This window comes from Chenopodium album, chromosome 9 (assembly GCF_948465745.1).
Source record: "Chenopodium album chromosome 9, dcCheAlbu1.1, whole genome shotgun sequence".
Lineage (NCBI taxonomy): Eukaryota > Viridiplantae > Streptophyta > Magnoliopsida > Caryophyllales > Amaranthaceae > Chenopodium > Chenopodium album.
Window position 1 is genome coordinate 72,213,056 of NC_137842.1, and position 21,356 is coordinate 72,234,411.

At 35.9% G+C, this 21,356-nt stretch overlaps 1 protein-coding gene across 2 annotated transcripts; it reads right to left on the reverse strand.

The window, feature by feature from the left end:
- Positions 1 to 511: 511 nt before the first annotated feature.
- Positions 512 to 14,369, reverse strand: LOC145559199 (DUF21 domain-containing protein At2g14520-like). 2 transcript variants are annotated; one of them, XM_081620634.1, is made up of 11 exons: positions 13,903 to 14,369; positions 12,726 to 12,802; positions 12,558 to 12,641; positions 11,851 to 11,964; positions 11,638 to 11,724; positions 3,030 to 3,169; positions 2,816 to 2,903; positions 2,059 to 2,132; positions 1,584 to 1,711; positions 991 to 1,262; positions 512 to 884 (listed from the first exon to the last, which is right to left on the reverse strand). In XM_081620634.1, exons 1-11 carry the CDS (start codon positions 14,078 to 14,080, stop codon positions 840 to 842), a joined length of 1,287 nt encoding a protein of 428 aa, XP_081476760.1. In that variant the 5' UTR covers positions 14,081 to 14,369; the 3' UTR covers positions 512 to 839. The 2 variants fall into 2 exon arrangements, with proteins under 2 accessions (XP_081476760.1, XP_081476761.1); XM_081620635.1 differs by having other exon boundaries at positions 12,726 to 12,797; positions 13,903 to 14,034.
- Positions 14,370 to 21,356: the final 6,987 nt, after the last annotated feature.

The window sequence follows — 21,356 nt, forward strand, 5'->3', positions numbered from 1 at the left end:
TTGAACGTAAAAGATCACAACAATCTTGAATCTTGCATAAAATGGGAAAAAGGGTAATCACGTACTACTTATGTAATATCCCTTTATTTTCGGTATAAGAATTATGAAAAGCAATAAATTAGATAAAATCTGGTTTCTATATCCCTCGAGCCTTTAACCCCATATGCAATTATTCTCTTTCTTGCGTCTTACCATTCCAATTAAACCAGCTTTGTGTTAAAGGCTTGAAAGCAACCTTTATTACCTAATACAATTATTGACCTAGTCATCTGTATAAGAAGACTTTATATTAAAAATATATAAATACAAAATACTTTGTACGAGTATATAATAATACCATGTGATATGATAGTATTTGAATACGCCAAAATAAGCTGATAATGTTTCATTATCAGAAATCATTTACCTATTCCAAACCTGTTCAACAAGTAACCTCACATAATTTTAATTCACACAAGAATTCAAGGGTATTAGTGACCCCAGTGATGTTGAGATTGCACAAAAAGGGAAGTCGAGAAATTAGTCAAGCATTAATTCTATTATTTGTCCTAAAAACAGCTTACACGCGCTAATAGATTTTCGTAATTTAATGGATTCACCTCAAACGAAGCGAGACCATCAGCAACTGTTAGCTAACTTAGCTTACATTTACAACACATTCACAAAACAAAGTACCTATATTGATGATGGCATGTATCATACATTCCAGCCTCAGACCACCTAAGACCTAACCTAGCTTCGGATTGACAAATTGTTTTGTCGGAAATTTAATCCTCCTCTTTTGGACTGATAATGGTTATATCATCTATAATTAAGATATTCACTTGTATAGCCAAGTGTCATGAATCATCAATAGGATGGTCTGTCTCGTCATAAATCTCCTCCTGCAAATACACCATTTTAACCAATTTCCGACAGTTTCATCCAGTAAGTCAAGCTAGTTTAAGACAAATTTAGGGAGAAGACAAACATTATACAGTATTCAATTACCTGTAATAGCTCTTCAATGACATCTTCCAAAGTGATAATCCCGATCGCTTCTTCTTCATCAGGCTTTGGCAAAGGCTGCTCAACCTCTAAGATGTCTGAATATATATCCCTATTCCATTTCTTGGCCCTCACTCCCTTGTTCGATTTGTTACTGTTTGGGAAGCTCTTCCACTTGTAGAAGTTTCTTTTCTGTTTCAGACTCTTTGCCTTCTCTAGAGTACCCTGTTGCTCATCATCATCGTCAATGACCACCTTTACCTCTTTCACTGAATCTACATAAAGGATAAAGGACAAAAACGGAGTAATAATTATTACATGTTCATCTCCTCCAGACGTTTTGTTAAGCTTTTAGAAGCACCAAGGAAGTTCGGAGGCAATTGACAAAAAAACTGTCTGGCTAGATAAAGGGTTTTAAGGTTGAATCCAGTCTTTTGGGATAAGGAAATTGAATCATGCAATGATCGGTGGATTTTTTTTTTTTTTTTCCAAACAGGAATTCAGTATCCCTCAATAATGTTTTTAAGGACGTATCTAGTCTTTAATGATTAAAAGAAACTCATTAGTAATGAAGCAGGTCACAGACCAGGAATTACCTCCCACAGAATTACCATTGACTAGCGGCACCTCTGGTTTGTTCACATGCCGAATGACTACTGCCATGTGGCTGTGGCCTTTCTGAAACTCATTCAGTATGTCATATAGAGGCAATGTTTCAAGTACCCTACATAAGAGACACAAATATGAAAATCTACATGATAAAATGCAAAGTGCACATATTAAATTATTCGACATGTATATTTGGGAATCTACCAGGAATTCAATATCATATAATCCCTATACCTTTCTATTTAACATGATAAGAGAAAGTTGTTACGAGACATTTGGATTACTCCATATAGAATAAGTAGTGAACCATGCAATAGAATACGGGTAAAAAAGAGAATTTCCATTGCCATACAAGAAAGAGAGCAAAAATAGTGAGTTAAATAAAGAATAGGAGGGAATAATTTTAATTGCTTTGAACTTTTGAGTAACAAACATCATTTGAATGCAAGTCCCTACACATACCTTGGAATTTTGCGAATTGTTACACTCTTTAAAGGTATTTCATCTTCTGGATCAATAGTTAACAGATTTTTCACCTGAAATTGTTAAGCAATCATTGTTAGAAGACATACTGCAGTATATATTGACAAAATTAAATCACAAGGATTGCCCAAACAAAAATAACAGACTAAGGACAGCAGACCACCTTATTATCCACCATTGCTCAATCACACACTTTCTTTGAAGCAAGATATTTTGGATCAAATGTGATAACTAAATATGCCTGGGTTTGTTACACACTTACACTTGGCTAGAGAGATATATTGGTAAGTGTGAAGAGAAAGCAAGTTCACATTTCTACCCATTTAGTGCATTTGATGGAAAAGAAAGTTCATATTTCATCTTTTTCAGCTACATTCTTACAAAGGAGTGTATAGCTGAAGATGCAATATAATTGGGAGGATTTGCAGATATTCATGTTCAGGAGGTTTTGTCCTCTGCTTCCATACTACAATCTCCAAAATTCATTCTCTTATATAAGGTGAAATCTATATTATTATGGTGAGAACTTTCCCTCTGTTTCCCTATTCTACACTGTTATCTCATCTATGCAATATTCATTTGTAATAAAATTAGTAATATACTGTCAAATATGGCTCATCTCGATTCTCAAAAGCAACAGGAAAAAAAGCTGTAGGAATTACTGTGAAATCAAATTCAATGCAGTGTTATGGGATGAAGCAGCAAAGTTGAATGAAGAAAACAACACTGAATGTACCAGAACAAGTCCGATAATATTTGTTTGCTGCTCATAAAATACTGGAATTCGGCTATGGCCATTATCCAGAATTGCGTTCATTGTGACCCTGCAAAGGAGATACTATAAGCTTAAATATAGCAATTTTATTTTCCTGAGCAGGGCTGATGAAAAAAATACACATATACTTCGTATATGTTTATTTATTACTATAAATTGTGATAACATATTGCACCTATCCAATGTGGCATTGATGTCAACAGCAAATATCTCAGATATAGGAGTCATTGCGTCACCAGCTGTCTTCTCAGACATTTCAAGCGCTCCAGCAATAATAGTAGTTTCATCATGCGTTAATTCACCACCTTTTCCAGCCTGTTTTCAACAAATAAAGAATGGATATATGGTTACATGATGGATCGATATATCAAGGCAATAGTCGCCATAACATTAGAGCTGCAATAGAACAAAATAGGCCTTGCTATGATGGCTAACACTGCATACAAAACATCCCATATTGTTTAAAATAAAAACCAACACCTGTTGTCACATCCTGTAGGAATAATTGGAGTTATAAGACACTCCACGGTGTTTACATGAAGGTTATCTGGTCAAAATGCCTGATCTGAAAGTGGAAGACCTCGCTCAAGCTAGGTTTAAGCTCTTTGACCATTGTAACCTAATTAAACCTCCTCCCAAAAGTGCTCACTTCAGTTGGTATTTTCAGGAAGGTGTTAGAATGCTTCCTTGCACAAACAGTTTTCTATTGATTGTAATGAGCATTTAGGAGTTCATCAACTTGTTCATCTAAGAAATTTTCTTACCTTCTTCAATTAGCGGCCACAGGTGTTGTTAACCTCTGAAGTTGAAAAGAAGTGTAGCTAGAGAAAGGTTGGGTTCTATAATCATAAGATGTCTCGTTAAAGGTAGATATCCATATTTCAAATTTTCAATCAACATATTTCCACAGAATCAATCATGTTTAAAGACTGGGATAGCAGTAGCTTGGGCCTCTACAAGTCTTCAACTATAAGAAGGAAATACTGGTGGAGGCTCAAATTCACTAATCAAAAAAACAGGTCCATTCTCTCACTGACACTGATAGAATTAACAAAGCACAACTTGATATACCTTGAAGGACAACTTAATTCCCCAGTCCAAGCCAATTGGAGGTCCAAGGTACTTCCATCCACGCTTTTTAAGGGAATTTTTGAGGTTATGGGGCCCGATGGCGAAAAGTGTTGAGACTCTAGGGAATACATCTTAAGGTCATATAATGTCGTTTCAAACCATATATGACCATTATATGATGTCTTAAATGTCCATGGTAGGATTGAGTTCACAAAATCGGTGCAAGTTGCGAATTGGTAAATCGACTGTTTTAAGTCAAATTGGATAGTTCCACCCCCCTAATTGGACTCCCGGATGGTATTAGGGACCATGGTAAACATCTCGTCAATTTTTATTTTAGAACAAAAAAAGGTCAAAAAATTCCAAAATTGAAGGGTATTATCAACGCTTTTTGAGGGATTTTTGAGATTCAAGACCCGGCGGCGAAAAGTGTTGAGACTCTAGGGAATACATCTTAGGATCATACAATGTCGTTTGGAACCATATATGACAATAAAATGATGTCATAAATGTCCATGGTAGGCTTGAGTTCACAAAATCAGTGCAAGTTACGAATTGGTAAATTGACTGTTTTAAGTCAAATTGGATGGTTCCACCCACCTAATTGGACTCCCGGATGGTATTAGGGACCATGGTAAACATCTCGGCAATTTTTATTTCAGGGCAAAAAAAGGTCCAAAAATTCCAAAATTGAAGGCTATTATCCACGCTATTGAGGGATTTTGGAGATTACGGGGCCCGGTGGCGAAAAGTGTTGAGACTCTAGGGAATACATCTTAGGGTCATATAATGTCGTTTGAAACCATATATGACCATTATATGATGTCTTGAATGTCCATGGTAGGCTTGAATTTATAAAATCGGTGCAAGTTGCGAATTGGTAAATTGACTGTTTTATTTTTTGATAACCGATAGAGCATTTTATTGAATTAAAGGAGGTCCAATTCCACCAAAGTTGTAATACTTTGGGGAAAAGAGTCTAAACAAACATACTCCACATGATCACTCGTATCCCATCTAGCAATCGAGTAAGCTACGGTATTACATGAGCGTTTAACATGTGAAAACTTACAATTATCAAAATATGCTCCACCCACCTAATTGGACTCCCGGATGGTATTAGGGACCATGGTAAACATCTCGGCAATTTTTATTTCAAGACAAAAAAAGGACAAAAAATTCCAAAATTGAAGGCTATTATCAACGCTTTTTGAGGGACTTTTGAGGTTATAGGGCCCGGTGGCGAAAAGTGTTGAGACTCTATGTAATACATCTTAGGGTCATATAATGTCGTTTGAAACCATATATGACCATTATATGATGTCTTGAATGTCCATGATAGGCTTGAATTCACAAAATCGGTGCAAGTTGCGAATTAATAAATTGACCATTTTAAGGCAAATTGGATGGTTCCACCTACTCAATTGGACTCCCTCAGGGTATCAGAGACCATGGTAAACAACTCGATAATTTTTATTTTTAGGCAAAAAAAGGTCAAATAATTCCAAAATTGAAGGCTATTATCCAAGCTTTTTGAGGGATTTTTGACGTAACGGGGCCCGGTGGCGAAAAGTGTTGAGACTCTAGGGAATACATTTTAGGGTCATATAATGTCGTTTGGAACCATATATGACAATTAAATGATGTCATTAATTTCCATGGTAGGCTAGAGTTCACAAAATCGGTGCAAGTTGCGAATTGGTAAATTGATTGTTTTAAGTCAAATTGGATGGTTCCACTCACCTAATTGGACTCCCGGAAGGTATAAGGGACCATGGTAACCATCTCGGCAATTTTTATTTCAGGGCAAAAAAAAGGTCAAAAAATTCCAAAATTGAAAGATATTATCCACGCTTTTTGAGGGATTTTAAGGTTACAAGGCCCGGTGGCGAAAAGTGTTAAGACTCTAGGGAAATCATCTTAGGGTCATATAATGTCGTTTGGAACCATATATGACAATTAAATGATGTCATAAATGTCCATGGTAGCCTTGAGTTCACAAAATCGGTGCAAGTTACGAATTGGTAAATTGACTGTTTTAAGTCAAATTGGATGATTCCACCCACCTAATTGGACTCCCGGATGGTATTAGGGACCATGGTAAACATCTCGGCAATTTTTATTTCAGGACAAAAAAAGGTCAAAAAATTCCAAAATTGAAGGCTATTATCCACGCTTTTAAATGGATTTTTGAGGTTATGGGGCCCGGTGGCGAAAAGTGTTGAGACTCTATGGAATACACCTTAGGTTCATATAATGTCGTTTGAAACCATATATGACCATCATATGATGTCTTGAATGTCCATGGTAGGCTTGAATTAACAAAATCGGTGCAAGTTGCGAATTGGTAAATGGACTGTTTTAAGGCAAATTGGATGGTTCCACCCACCTAATTGGACTCCCGGATGATATTAGGGACCATGGTAAACATCTCGCCAATTTAAATTTCAGGGAAAAAAAAGGTCAAAAAATTCCAAAACTGAAGGGTATTATCCACGCTTTTTGAGGAATTTTTAAGGTTACGGGGCCCGATGGCGAAAAATGTTGAAATTCTAGGAAATACATCTTAGGGTCATATAATGTCGTTTGGAACCATACATGACAATTAAATTATGTCATCAATGTCCATGGTAGGCTTGAGTTCACAAAATCGGTGCAAGTTGCGAATTGGTAAATTGAATGTTTTAAGTAAAATTGGATGGGTCCACCCACCTAATTGGACTCCCGGTCGGTATTAAGGACCATGGTAAACATCTCGGCAATTTTTATTTCAGGATAAAAAAAGATCAAAAAATTCCAAAATTGAAGGGTATTATCCACGCTTTTTGAGGGATTTTTGAGGTTATGGAGCCCGGTGGCGAAAAGTGTTAAGAGACTCTAAGAGTTAGATATTAAGGTTATATAATGTCGTTTGAAACCATATATGACCATTATATGAAGTCTTGAATGTCCATGGTAGGCTTGAATTTACAAAATCAGTGCAAGTTGCGAATTGGTAAATTGTCTGTTTTAAGTCAAATTGGATGGTTCAACCCACCTAATTGGACTCCCGGATGGTATTAGGACCATGGTAAACATCTCGGCAATTTTTATTTCAGGATAAAAAAAGGCCAAAAAATTCCAAAATTGAAGGTTATCCACTCTTTTTGAGGGATTTTTGAGGTTATGGAGCCCGGTGGCGAAAAGTATTGAGACTCTATGGAATACATCTTAGGGTCATATAATGTCGTTTGAAACCATATATGACCATTATATGATGTCTTGAGTGTCCATGGTAGACTCGAATTTACAAAATCGGTGGAAGTTGCGAATTGGTAAATTGACTGTTTTAAGTCAAATTGGATGGTTCCACCCAACTAATTGGACTCCCGGATGGTATTAGAGACCATGGCAAAAATCTCGGCAATTTTTATGTCAGGACATAAAAAGGTCAAAAATTTCCAAAATTGAAGGCTATTATCCACTCTTTTTGAGGGATTTTTGAGGTTATGGGGCCCGGTGGCGAAAAATGTTGAGACTCTAGGGAATACATCTTAAAGTCATATAATGTCGTTTGAAACCATATATGATCATTATATTATGTCTTAAATGTCCATGGTAGGCTTGAGTTCACAAAATCGATGCAAGTTGCGAATTGGTAAATCAACTGTTTTAAGTCAAATTGGATGGTTCCACCCACCTAATTGGACTTCCGAATGGTATTAGGGATCATGGTAAACATCTCGGCAATTTTTATTTCAGGGCAAAAAAAGGTTAAAAAAATTCCAAAATTGAAGGCTATTATCCACGCTTTTTGAGAGATTTTTGAGATTACGGGGCCCGGTGGCGAAAAGTGTTGAGACTCTAGGGAATACATCTTAAATGTCGTTTGAAACCATATATGACCATTATATGATGTCTTGAATGTCCATGGTAGGCTTGAATTTATAAAATCGGTGCAAGTTGTTAATTGGTAAATTGACTGTTTTAAGTCAAATTGGATGGCTCAACCCATCTAATTGGACTCCCGGATGGTATTAGGGAACATGGTAAACATCTCGGCAACTTTTATTTCAGGACAAAAAAAGGACAAAAAATTCCAAAATCGAAGGCTATTATCAACGCTTTTTGAGGGATTTTTGAGATTATGGGGCCCGGTGGCGAAAAGTGTTGAGACTCTATGGAATACATCTTAGGGTCATATAATGTCGTTTGGAACCATATATGACCATTATATGGTCTTGAATGTCCATGGTAGGCTTGAATTAACAAAATCGGTGCAAGTTGCGAATTGGTAAATTGATTGTTTTAAGGCAAATTGGATGGTTCCACCTACCTAATTGGACTCCCGGATGGTATTAGGGACCATGGTAAACATCTCGGCAATTTTTATTTCAGAGCAAAAAAAGGTCCAAAAATTCCAAAATTGAAGGCTATTATCCACGCTTTTTGAGAGATTTTTGAGGTTATGGGCCCGGTGGCGAAAAGTGTTGAGACTCTAGGAGTTACATATTAAGGTCATATAATGTCGTTTGAAACTATATATGACTATTATATGATGTCTTAAATGTCAATGGTAGGCTTGAGTTCACAAAATCAGTGCAAGTTGCGAATTGGTAAATTGAATGTTTTAAGTCAAATTGGATAATTCTACCCACCTAATTGGACTCCCGGATGGTATTAGGGACCATGGTAAACATCTCGGCAATTTTTATTTCAGAGCAAAAAAAGGTCAAAAAATTCCAAAATTGAAGGCTATTATCCACGCTTTTTAAGGGATTTTTGAGGTTATGGGGCCCGGTGGCGAAAAGTGTTGAGACTCTAGGAGTTACATATTAAGGTCATATAATGTCGTTTGAAACCATATATGACTATTATATGATGTCTTAAATGTCAATGGTAGGCTTGAGTTCACAAAATCAGTGCAAGTTGCGAATTGGTAAATTGAATGTTTTAAGTCAAATTGGATGATTCCACCCACCTAATTGGACTCCCGGATGGTATAAGGGACCATGGTAAACATCTCGGCAATTTTTATTTCAGGGCAAAAAAAAGGTCAAAAAATTCCAAAATTGAAGGTTGTTATCCACGCTTTTTGAGGGATTTTTGAAGTTACGGGGCCCGTTGGTGAAATTTGTTGAGACTCTAGGGAATACATCTTAGGGTCATATAATGTCGTTTGGAACCATATATGACAATTAAATGATGTCATAAATGTCCATGGTAGGCTTGAGTTCACAAAATCGGTGCAAGTTGCGAATTGGTAAATTGACTGTTTTAAGTCAAATTGGATGGTTCCACCCACCTAATTGGACTCCCGGATGGTATAAGGGACTATGGTAAACATCTCGGCAATTTTTATTTCAGGGCAAAAAAAAGGTCAAAAAATTCCAAAATTAAAGTTGTGTTGTTATCCACGCTTTTTGAGGGATTTTTGAAGTTACGGGGCTCGTTGGTGAAAATTGTTGAGAATCAAGGGAATACATCTTAGGGTCATATAATGTCGTATACATCTTAGGGTCATATAATGTCGTTTGGAACCATATATGACAATTAAATGATGTCATAAATGTCCATGGTAGGCTTTAGTTCACAAAATCGGTGCAAGTTGCGAATTGGTAAATTGACGGTTTTAAGTCAAATTGGATGGTTCCACCCACCTAATTGGACTCCCGGATGGTATTAGGGACCATAATAAAAATCTCGACAATTTTTATTTCAAGGCAAAAACAGGTAAAAAAATTCCAAAATTGAAGTTATCCACGCTTTTTTAGGGATTTATGAGGTTACGGAGCCCGGTGGCGAAAAGTTTTGAGACTCTAGGGAATACATCTTAGGGTAATATAATGTCGTTTGGAACCATATATGACAATTAAATGATATCATAAATGTCCATGGTAGGCTTGAGTTCACAAAATCGATGCAAGTTGCGAATTGGTAAATTGACTGTTTTAAGTCAAATTGGATGGTTCCACCCACCTAATTAGACTCCCGGATGGTATTAGGGACCATGGTAAACATGTCTGCAATTTTTATTTCAGGGTAAAAAAAGGTCAAAAAATTCCAAAATTGAAGGATATTATCCACGCTTCTTAATGGATTTTTGAGGTTATGGGGCCCGGTGGCGAAAAGTGTTGAGACTATAGGGAATACATTGTAAGGTCATATAATGTCGTTTGAAACCATATATGACCATTATATGATGACTTAAATGTCCATGGTAGGCTTGAGTTCACAAAATCAGTGCAAGTTGCAAATTGGTAAATTGACTATTTTAAGTCAAATTGGATGGTTCCACCCACCTAATTGGACTCCCATATGGTATTAGGGACCATGGTAAACATCTCCGCAATTTTTATTTTAGGGCAAAAAAAAGGCAAAAAATTCCAAAATTGAAGGCTATTATCCCCGCTTCTTGAGGGATTTCTGAGGTTACGGGGCCCGGTGGCGAAAAGTGTTGAAACTCTAGGGAATACAACTTAAGGTCATATAATGTCGTTTGAAACCATATGTGACCATTATATGATGTCTTAAATGTCCATGGTAGGCTTGAGTTCACAAGATCGGTGCAAGTTGCGAATTGGTAAATTGACTGTTTTAAGTCAAATTGGATGGTTCTACCTACCTAATTGGATTCTCGGATGGTATTAGGGACCATGGTAAACATCTCGGCAATTTTTATTTCAGGGCAAAAAAAGGTCAAAAAATTCCAAAATTGAAGGGTATTATCCACGCTTCTTGAGGGAATTTTGAGGTTATGGGGCCGGTGGCGAAAAGTGTTGAGAGTCTAGGGAATACATCTTACGGTCATATAATGTCGTTTGAAACCATATATGACCATTATATGATGTCTTAAATGTCCATGGTAGGCTTGAGTTCACAAAATCGGTGCAAGTTGCGAATTGGTAAATTGACTGTTTTAAGTCAAATTGGATGTTTCCACCCACCTAATTGGACTCCCGGATGGTATTAGGGACCATAGTAAACATCTCGACAATTTTTATTTCAGGGCTAAAAAAAGGTCAAAAAATTCCAAAATTGAAGGCTAAGCCCCTTTGGATTTAACAGGGTACGTTGCTTGTCACATGGAAGGGAAAATTCTGAGAGAGATCCACAAGAAAAATGAAAAGTCAATAGTGCTAGACTGCTAGTAGCGCAAGTCTTTTCGAACATGGTGAAGAATCAGCCAATGACCTCCTAGTTCCTTTCCCTAGATGCTCTATTTGGCATGATTTGTTGTCCTAAAAGGTTTGCTGGGTTCAGGATCGACCAAATACATGTTATAACTTGGAACGGATGGAAAAAGGGATAGTTAAAGTGTGGAAGCTGATCCCTTAACAAAAATTGTGTTTTTTGAAGTTATAGGATTGAAATGATTTTGTGACATCAGATTTTGAAGGACTAGAAATGATGACTTTGTGACATCAGATTTTTTGCATCGTTTCTCCATTCTTGATACTGTGGATAAGATCATTAACTTAGGGGCATTAGCAATTCTTTTTTTTTTTACTTGAATCAAACTCTTACTTTACAGGGAATCAGGGATGACTCTTTTCTCAACCCCTCCTCTCTAAGGAAAACACCCTACTTTAGTGTTTTTAGACACTTTTAGCCTCTTCTCATTGGATTTCACGATCCTGGTTTATCTGAGAGAAAAAAGGGTATGGGTTCCTACAATAATAAATTTAAAAGAAATATCATAAGAAAAGATTATTTTATAATCAAACACAGACCTCATTTCCATGGAAATCGACAAGTGTCTTCAATTCAGCTCTTCGGAAAAGAGCCACATGTCCATGACCTAGAAGATAGTCTAGCAGCTGCAGACGAGAATATTAACAAGCAATCAACATAATGACATAAATGGCCATGAAATGATAGGAAACTTCAAAAGCGTCTCCAGAGTAATCAAGTAAAACAGAAAAAACATAAGAGGAAACATAAACCTTGCTTATCGGATAGGCAACAGGAAAGCAAATCCAAACAAGAACACGAACAAAAGGCGCTACTGTTGCACCAATCGCTAAACCATGACGAGAACAAACTGACTGTGGTATAATCTGCATTTGCAATGGAACACCGTTTATATTAAAAATTTACGAAAACGTTAACATGATAGGAAATATACTTGTTGTACAAAAAACGTCAATTACACAGTACTACTCAGACAAAAATACCCTTGATCAGGAAACAGCTCTACTTCCAATCAGGTAGTAGTGGTACATGTAATCCCTAATGACTAAAAAGCTTTCTTTTCGGACAAGGTTTGATCATCTAAGCAGAATGGGTGGAATGCTACAGCCTCACATAAACGGCAGTACAAAATCCACTCACACTGACAATATCTCTTTAAGAGTTATGCTGTTATAGTGTTATAGTACTCTCTCCAATCCGAAGCATAGGTCATCTAAGGTGAGTTTTCATTATCTAATATATAAATCATTATGCAATACCTATACAACATTGATGTCATTCTTTATACTGTCAATAAAACATCATAGGCCCTTTTAGTTAAAAATTTATATTGATTACCAAGTGACAAACTGCCAATGTCAATGCAGTTTTAGATAGAGTTAGTTGGAATCTTTACGTAAATGTGGATATTACTAGCAACTTATATTCTGGATGGCATAGCAAAGTCTCAAAAACTAACCTCGCCAAACAGAAGTATCAAAGTAACTGAAATGAGGATGGCACCCCAGGCTGTAACCAAACTATCTAGAAAAATTGGAAGTGCCTGCAAAAGTAGGGTTTGGATTTTTTTAGCTTGTATTTTCTACAAAGTTAGTGCGTTAGACATACAATATGAGCATGAAAATACCTCCATAGAAGCAGCATTGCAGATAAGCAGGGTACAGAGTAGTAGATGCTGATTTTTAACAACAGGCAATATCTTCTCTATCATGAGAAGAGGGGGAAGTTTTCATTAGGAGCAATATACAATAATTTTGAAGCTTTACAATGATAGCACCAAAAAAAAAATGTAAATATAAAATTAAAAAGCTTCAATATTTCTGAAAACTAATATCAACATACTATTACCAAAAAAAAAAGTGATTTATAAACCACGTCTCAACATTTGGGTAACCTACAAACTGAGACATAAACCAACCTATTCTTCAAATATTCTTTAGCAACATACTACCTCCGTTTCCAAATGCTCTTAAGACTCTTAAGTCTTAACCCTTTTTGTGTTGGTCCATATCCTCAAGACCTCAACACTCTATGCTAAACACGTACACCAGCACCAAAGCCCTTAAATAAGAAGATAAGATATATCCAATCAACTACAAATTACAAGTGAATCCTAGATAACTGAAACAGTTCAGTAGAAAGTAAACTTCCAACAATTCCTTTTCTTGCATTTTACATGCTCTATATCTTCTCGAAGTAACTCTTTCCACGAAATTTAATTAGAATTAGGATGCTATTGCACAATGAAAAGACTGGAACCTAGGATATTTCTAGTTCAATCTAGCCATCTTGAAGCTGGCTGACTACCACAAGTTCAGCTATTGTTATCAAGGCACTAAATTTGCAAGAATTCTAGTCATTTTTTCTAATATGAACGCTTCTCCTCACGAAGAACAATAACCTACATCACAAACACATTAGACATCACTCCCTTCCTCAATACATAAACACATATAACAGTCCGATCTCGAAAAGAACACTGCCTTTGCAACCCAAACCAACCAAAATCAAAATCAAAGCCATTTGCAAGTAATCAATTTCGAACAACTGTAGCTTTTCTAGTAATTTAGACCAGTTTATGTTACTCTAACTAATAATAACATGAATTGAACATTATTTAACATACAAAATTCTCCAAAATTTCTATAAATTAAACCAAAAATAATCAACATACAAAATCAAACATACCAAACATAATTTTCAAAAGCACGCGAAATCAAAATGACAGCATTGGCATAATTATGCAACTAAAATCAAAATTAATCAAAAAATTAGTAATAACAGAGTAGAATTGGAAATTATACCAGCATGTTTACGATCCTTAGGAGTACCAGACTTAGCAAGAACTTCGAGATCAACAAGACTCATTGACATGAGCCCTAAAGTAAGACCAGACATTAATCCAGCAAAAATCACCAGAAAAACGATGATTCCTATATTCACGAAGAAATGCGTCTCGCAACATGTATACTCAACAGTCATTTTCTCTCTCCTTCGAAATTTTAGTAATTTAGAGATTAAACTCAGAAATTAAGAACCTCCATTGTTGCAGAATTTGAAGAAACCCTAGCTCTGAAAGAGGTAGTAATAATGGTAGAAGTTGCAGTAGCAGTAGCTTATACGGAAGCGGTTTGGAGAGAGAAAATGAGAGTTTTCGTTTCTGAAATTGCGACGTGTGATGCACAAGTGTGGATGACAAACCTGATTACGGGTGCGGTGTGGGCTCTTTAGTCTAAAGTGTTCCACTCTTTACGGATCAATTACTTCTACTCTTTTCGTTTCTAAAAGTTCTTTTTATTTTTTTTTCTTCTAAAGACGAATCAAGTACTTTATTTGAGTACATGGAGTAACATAGTAAATGATTTTTTTTTTTTTTTTTTTTTTTGGTGTATATGGTGTGATAGAGTCGAATCGAAGTTGGTCTTAAGTTTTAGATATACTCGCACTTTGTATAAAAAAAATAAAAATAAAAATAAAAAGATTTTTTTTTATGATTTTATTCATGATTTAGGCATGATTTTGGGTTTGAAATCTTATTCCTCCTCAATTTCAGGATATACTACCACTATAAGTGTAACAGATTTGAACCACATGAAAATAATATCTACGGAGTATTGTTTATTTTAAGTGGTCTATTGCTAAAAGTGAAAACCTCACTCACATTAATATTACTATTTCTCTTCCTTTTAACTTCATTATCATTTTATAATATTTTTCTCTTTCACACATAATTTCTAGACGGAGGGAGATTTTCAATACACTATTATTATTTGTCGGTTTATCATTGCACTCTCATTAAAAAAATCTTATGTATAACTGTACAAGATGGTTTACAATTGGTTTGATAGATTAATTATAGCAAGATCATTATTGGTATTTAGCACCCACTTGTGGCATAAACATTCGGTTTATTCTGGAATTATTCTTAGGCAAACTCCAGCATCACATGTTCTCAAACTAATTTACTAAGAGTCTAAGATTGTTAATCTTAATTATACAAGTTTCTATATTTAAATTTCACAAATTAAATATATAATAAATAAACTTTCTACCCACAAATTGTGACTATTTGAGATATCATGGTTGTAAAAATTTGACTTATACCTTACATTACCTAAGTTTCAAATTCTTGATGTAAGAATGAGACTCTAAAGGAGAAGCCCTAACCAAACTGAGCTCTCCTAAAGCCTTAAATGACCTCTCAATTAAGTAATAGCCAAATAATCAAAACACAAATTTCCAATGTCCCACCAAAAACAATACCTATACACTTCTTTGTTTTTTTGGGATCACTTCTTGCTTTTTTACGTGAAAATTACACCCTTTTAAAAAAAATAGAATAAAGTCATCAAATTTTATTATATTCTCATATCTTATCATCATAAAAGCATAGATAGTTGATGATAAATAATGTGATAATTGACTAAATTTGATAGAGACAAATTATATAGATGAAAGAAAATATAAATAACACAACTATTCAAGATTTAGAAGAAAATGTAATGTCATGAAAAAAGTTGAGATAATATGACAACTAATATTAAACGGATTGAAAAAAGTTGCGATAATATGACAACTAATATTAAACGGATAGGATAATATTAAAACTCTTTGCTTACTCTATATTATCTAAAGTTATCAAAGTGAGTGTGAACTATTTATATAATCAACAAAAAGCATATAAGACCCTCTTACGCAAGCACTACACCGATGCTGCTTTGATATAGGCTGTGTTTTAATTGTGCTTGCATGTTCTCTCAATGCTATAAGCTGGGATGTCATGCATTATCACTCGAGATTTGGAACACTTGGATAATAAGATGCCCCTTTACTTAGTCGGCAAAGCACAAATAAGATACGTAGTGTGAAAGATCTAAAATCTAAACTACACCATGCCCTTAACCAATCAAGTTTGGATAAAGATAATATTGTGTCGAGCCTACACGCCTTGGCAAGGCACAACCCTTGGTCTAGCCGTTTGTGTGGCACACAGCCCAGGGTCTAGCCACTTGTGTGGCTAAACTAAATTTAACTTGTGTTAGCATACAGTTGCACCAAATTATGTTGTGTCTTGTTGTGTTATTCTAAATAAAAAGTGTGGATGAGATGTGTCGTAACATGTGTCATACTTTATTTGTGATGGGTTGTGCCACGGGCCAACACATTGACGTTTTAGGTGTGGGAGTGTGGGACAAGGGACCTCAGTGACTCACATTAGACAATTTGGCAGTTAAAGTATGAAAGAAAAACTTTCAAGAGATGCATTCTGGCATTGAGAAAAATGAGTGACAACATTCCCAAATTTACCTAAGCTAAATTTTGATTACAAGGGTTTGGTAATTTCTTCACCACCATGTAATATATTTATACTCTGAGCTATGCAGTAATGAAAAAGGTTAAGTATCACTCTCACACCAACCTTGTGCCCTTGTATAAGTACATGATCTTTGCGAACTCAAGGATATGCTTTCAAGTGGAAAATTTGACAAGATGGCATGTATGAACACTTTACTGCAGCCTGTTCAAACCCGAGAATTACCCTAACCCGTGAAAACCCAAATTAAACCCGACCTATTGTTCACCCGATCCGAATGTAACACGACCCAAACCCGATAAGAACGAAGGATGACCCGACTCAAGCATGACCCAACCAAAACCCGACCCGCATAGGTTATGGAATTAATCCGAATTGACCCGGCCCGAGTTGACCCCACCCACTCTTATCGACCCAAGCCCGACCCGATTATCCGAATCGACAGCTCTACCCAAAACCTCCAAAATTTCTCAAAAAACGTGGATATTAGCCTTCAATTTTGGATTTTTTTGACTTTTTTTCACCCGAAAATAAAAATTGCCGAAATGTTTACCATGGTCCCTAGTATCTTCTGGGATTCCAATTGGGTTGGTGGAACCATCCAATTTGCCTTTAAACGGCCAATTTACCGATTTACAACTTGGACCGATTTCATTAATTCAAGCCTACCACGAACATTTATGACAAAATATAATGATAATATATGGTTCCAAACGGCATTATATGACTCCGAGATGTATCCCCTAAAATCTCAATGCTTTTCGACACCAGGCCCCGAAACATTCGAAATTTCTCAAAAAGCGTGGAAATTAGCCTTCAATTTTGGAATTTTTTGACTTTTTTTTCCCCTGGATAAAAAAATTGCCGAAATGTTTACCATGGTTCCTAATACCCGGCCCTCTCGGAGTCCAATTGGATGGGTGGAACCATCCAATTTGCCTTTAAAAGGCCAATTTACCGATTTACAACGTGCATCGATTTCATTCATTCAAGCCTACCATGAACATTTATGACAACATATAATGATCATATATGGTTCCAAACGGCATTATATGACTCCGAGATGTATCCATTAAAATCTCAATCCTTTTCGACACCGGGCCCCAAAACCTCCAAAAATTCTCAAAAAGCGTGGATATTAGCCTTTAATTTTGGAATTTTTTGACTTTTTTTCGCTCGAAAATAAAATTTGCTGAAATGTTTACCATGGTCCCTAATACCCTCTGGGAGTCCAATTAGGTGGGTGGAACCATCCAATTTGCCTATAAACGGTCAATTACCGATTTACAACTTGCACCGATTTCATTAATTCAAGCCTACCACGAACATTTATGACAACATATAATGATCATATATGGTTCCAAACGGCATTATATATTTATATGACCACGAGATTTATGTTCTAAAATCTCAAGCCTTTTCGACACCGGGTTCGAAAACCTCCAAAATTTCTTAAAAAGCGTGGATATTAGTCTTTGATTTTGGAATTTTTTGACTTTTGTTTCGCCCTTAAATAAAAGTTGCTGAAATGTTTACCATGGTCCTTAATACCCTCCGAGAGTCTAATTGGGTAGGTGGAACCATCCAATTTTCCTTTAAACAGCCAATTTACTGGTTTACAACTTGCACCGATTTCATTAACTCAAGGCTACCACGAACATTTATGACATCATATAAAGATCATTTATGGTTCCAAACAGCATTATATTACCCCGAGATGTATCCCCTAAAATCTCATTTCTTTTGACACCGGGCCCCGAAACCTTCAAATTTCTAAAAAAGCATGGATATTAGCCTTTAATTTTGAATTTTTTTTTTCGCCCGGAAACAAAAATTGTCGAAATGTTTACCATGGTCCCTAATATCCTCTTGGAGTCCAATTGGGTGGATGGAACCATCTAATTTTCCTTTAAGAGACCAATTTACCAATTCACAACTTGCACCAATTTTATTAACTCAAGCCTACCACGAACATTTATAACAACAAGCAATGATCATATACGGTTCCAAACGGCTTTATATGATCTCGAGAAATATCCCCTAGAATTTCAAGAATTTTCGACATCGAGCCCCGAAACCTCTAAAAGTTCTAAAAAAGTGTGGATAATAACCTTTAATTTTTGAATTTTAGACTTTTTTTTCGCTCAAAAATAAAAATTGCCAAAATGTTTACCATGGTCCCTAATACCCTCCAAGAGTCCAATTGGGTTCGTGGAACCATCCAATTTGCCTTTAAACAGCCAATTTAATTACCGGTTTACAACTTGCACGGATTTCATTAACTCAAGCCTACTACGAACATACTTCCTCCGTTCTATTAATATTGCAACAATGGACTTTTTGCACTATTCATCACTCTTGTTTGGCCATATAATATGAGTTATACGTTAAGCAAAATATAGTCAAGTGGGATCTTATTGGATTCGTCTCATAAAATACTTTTACAATATCAACTTTTTATAATTTTTACTCTTACACAATTATAGATATTTAGCATATAAAAGGTGTTTCGGGATGCGTAATTTCCTCCTTGTTGCAATATTAACAGAATGGAGGAAGTATATGACAACATATAATGATCATATATGTTTCCAAACGGAATTATATGACCCCGGGATCTATCTCCTAAAATATTAATACTTTTCTACACCGAGCCCCGAAACCTCCAAAATTTCTCAAAAAGCGTGGATATTAGCCTTCAATTTTGAAGTTTTTTTTTATTTTTTTCGCCCGAAAATTAAAAAATGCAGAAATGTTTACCATGGTCCGTAAAACTCTCCGGGAGTTCTATTGGGTGGATGGAACCATCCAATTTGCATTTAAACGACCAACTTACCGGTTTACAACTTGTACCGATTTCATTAATTCAAGCCTATCACGAACATTTATGACAACAAATAATGATCATATATGGTTTTAAACGGCATTATATGAACCCGGGATGTATCCAATAGAATTTCAAGAATTTTCGACACCTGGTCTTGAAACCATCAAAATTTCTCAAAAAGCATGGATATTAGCCTTCAATTTTGGAATTTTTTTGACTTTTTTTCGCCCGAAAATAAAAATTGCCAAAATATTTACCATGGTCCCTAATACCCGCCGGGAGTCTAATTGGGTGTGTGGAACCATTCAATTTGCTTATAAACGGCAAATTTACTGGTTTACAACTTGCACCAATTTACCGATTTACAACAGCAAATTTAATCAACTTGCACCGAACCCGACTTGAACCGAAATTGACCCAAACCTGTTTTAATCCGTCAAAACCTAAATTTATCCCGACTTTTTACTAACCTGATCTGAATTCAACCTGACCCGTTCCTAACCCGACCCGAATTTAACCCAACCTGTTACAAACCCGACCCGAAATCAACTCGACTTGTTATTGTCCTGTCCCAAATTCAACTCGACTTGTTATTGATCCCGACTTGAATTTTACCATACCTATTACTTACCCAACTCAAAAATTCATCCCGATCTGTTACCAACCCGACTCCAAATTAACACGACTTGTTATTGACTCGACCTAAATTCAACCCAAATTGTTCTTGACCCGATTTCAAATCACCTTAAATGCAATTTAGACCACCTTATTATTGCTGATCAAAGAATTTTGTCTTGGGAGACCAAGTCGGTCCAGACTAACAAAAGAAAGGAGCATCATCCTCAAATTTAAGAGTTAAATATAGCATATATTTGTTGTATGGTCAAAAGAGATAATTATCTTCCAAAATTATAGACTATATTTCCCTAATATATTGCCATATATATTATAGTCAAAGGAAATAATTAGCTTGATAAAAATGATAATTATCTATTTATAGTTAGTTGAACCCTAATATGACTGATTTGGAAATGACCCAACCTGATTATAACTTGCAAGTTATTGACTTGAACATAACCAGACTTGAATCCGAGAATGAACCGACTTGAAATGACCCAACCTGATTATAACCCCCAAATTATTTACTTGAACCGAACCCGACTTGAACCCGAGAATGACTCGACTTGAAAATGGCTCGACCTGATTATAATTCGCAAATTATTGACTTAAACCGAACCCGACTCAAACCCGAGAATGACCCGACCTGATTCTAACCCGCAAATTATTTACTTGAACCGAACCCGACTCGAACCCGAGAATTACCCTAACCCGTTTTAGCCCGTGAAAACCCGAATTAAATCCGACCTATTGTTTACCCGACCCGAATGTAATCCGACCTGTTATAAACCCGACCCAAACCCGATAAGAAGTATGACCCGACTCAAGCATGATCCAACCCAAACCCGACCCGCATAGGTTATGGAATTAATCTGAATTGACCCAACCCGAGTTGACTCGACCCACTCTTATCCGACCCAAACCCGACCCGTTTACCCGAATTGACAACTCTAGCGCTAGCCACCCTCCTTTTGCCCATTGTGCATGCGTGTGTGTTGTATATATATAAAAAAAATTCCTTTTTGATTTTTAATTAAATCCACCTTTAATCTAATTATTGTTTATAGGTTTTGTGATGATTTTTATGATGTTTGATTTTAAGTATGATGTATATAAATTTTCAGATTTGGTTTTGAATTAAAAAGCCCCAAATCACAAACCCTAGATTTCTAAGTTTATGGATATTAATGGAAATTGTTTATGGGTGATTTAAATTATTGAAATAGGTGTTTTAAAACACAATTACAACAATTATAAATGCTTTAATAAAGCTGGAATTTTTGTATATAAGCTACAATTAAGTTTCTTAAAGGGTTTTTGATTACCCATTAATTGGGAATAAAAGTAAGGGTTTTAAATTAAATTTCAGCGCCTATAACATGTGTTATACTTTATTTGTGCTGGGCTGTGCCACAGGTCAACATGTTGATGTTTTGGGTGTGGGAGTGTGGGACAAGGGACCTCAGTGACTCACATTAGACAATTTGGCAGTTTAAGTA

Bases quoted from the DNA above. Each gene is read 5' to 3' on its own strand.
- LOC145559199 (XM_081620634.1), bottom strand. From the start codon at position 14,080: ATGACTGTTGAGTATACATGTTGCGAGACGCATTTCTTCGTGAATATA. The intron at 11,965-12,557 runs GTTAGTTTTTGA...TTGCAAATGCAG, and splicing joins TGATACTTCTGTTTGGCGAG to ATTATACCACAGTCAGTTTG. The intron at 1,712-2,058 runs GTATGTGTAGGG...TCTCTTATGTAG, and splicing joins ACAATTCGCAAAATTCCAAG to GGTACTTGAAACATTGCCTC.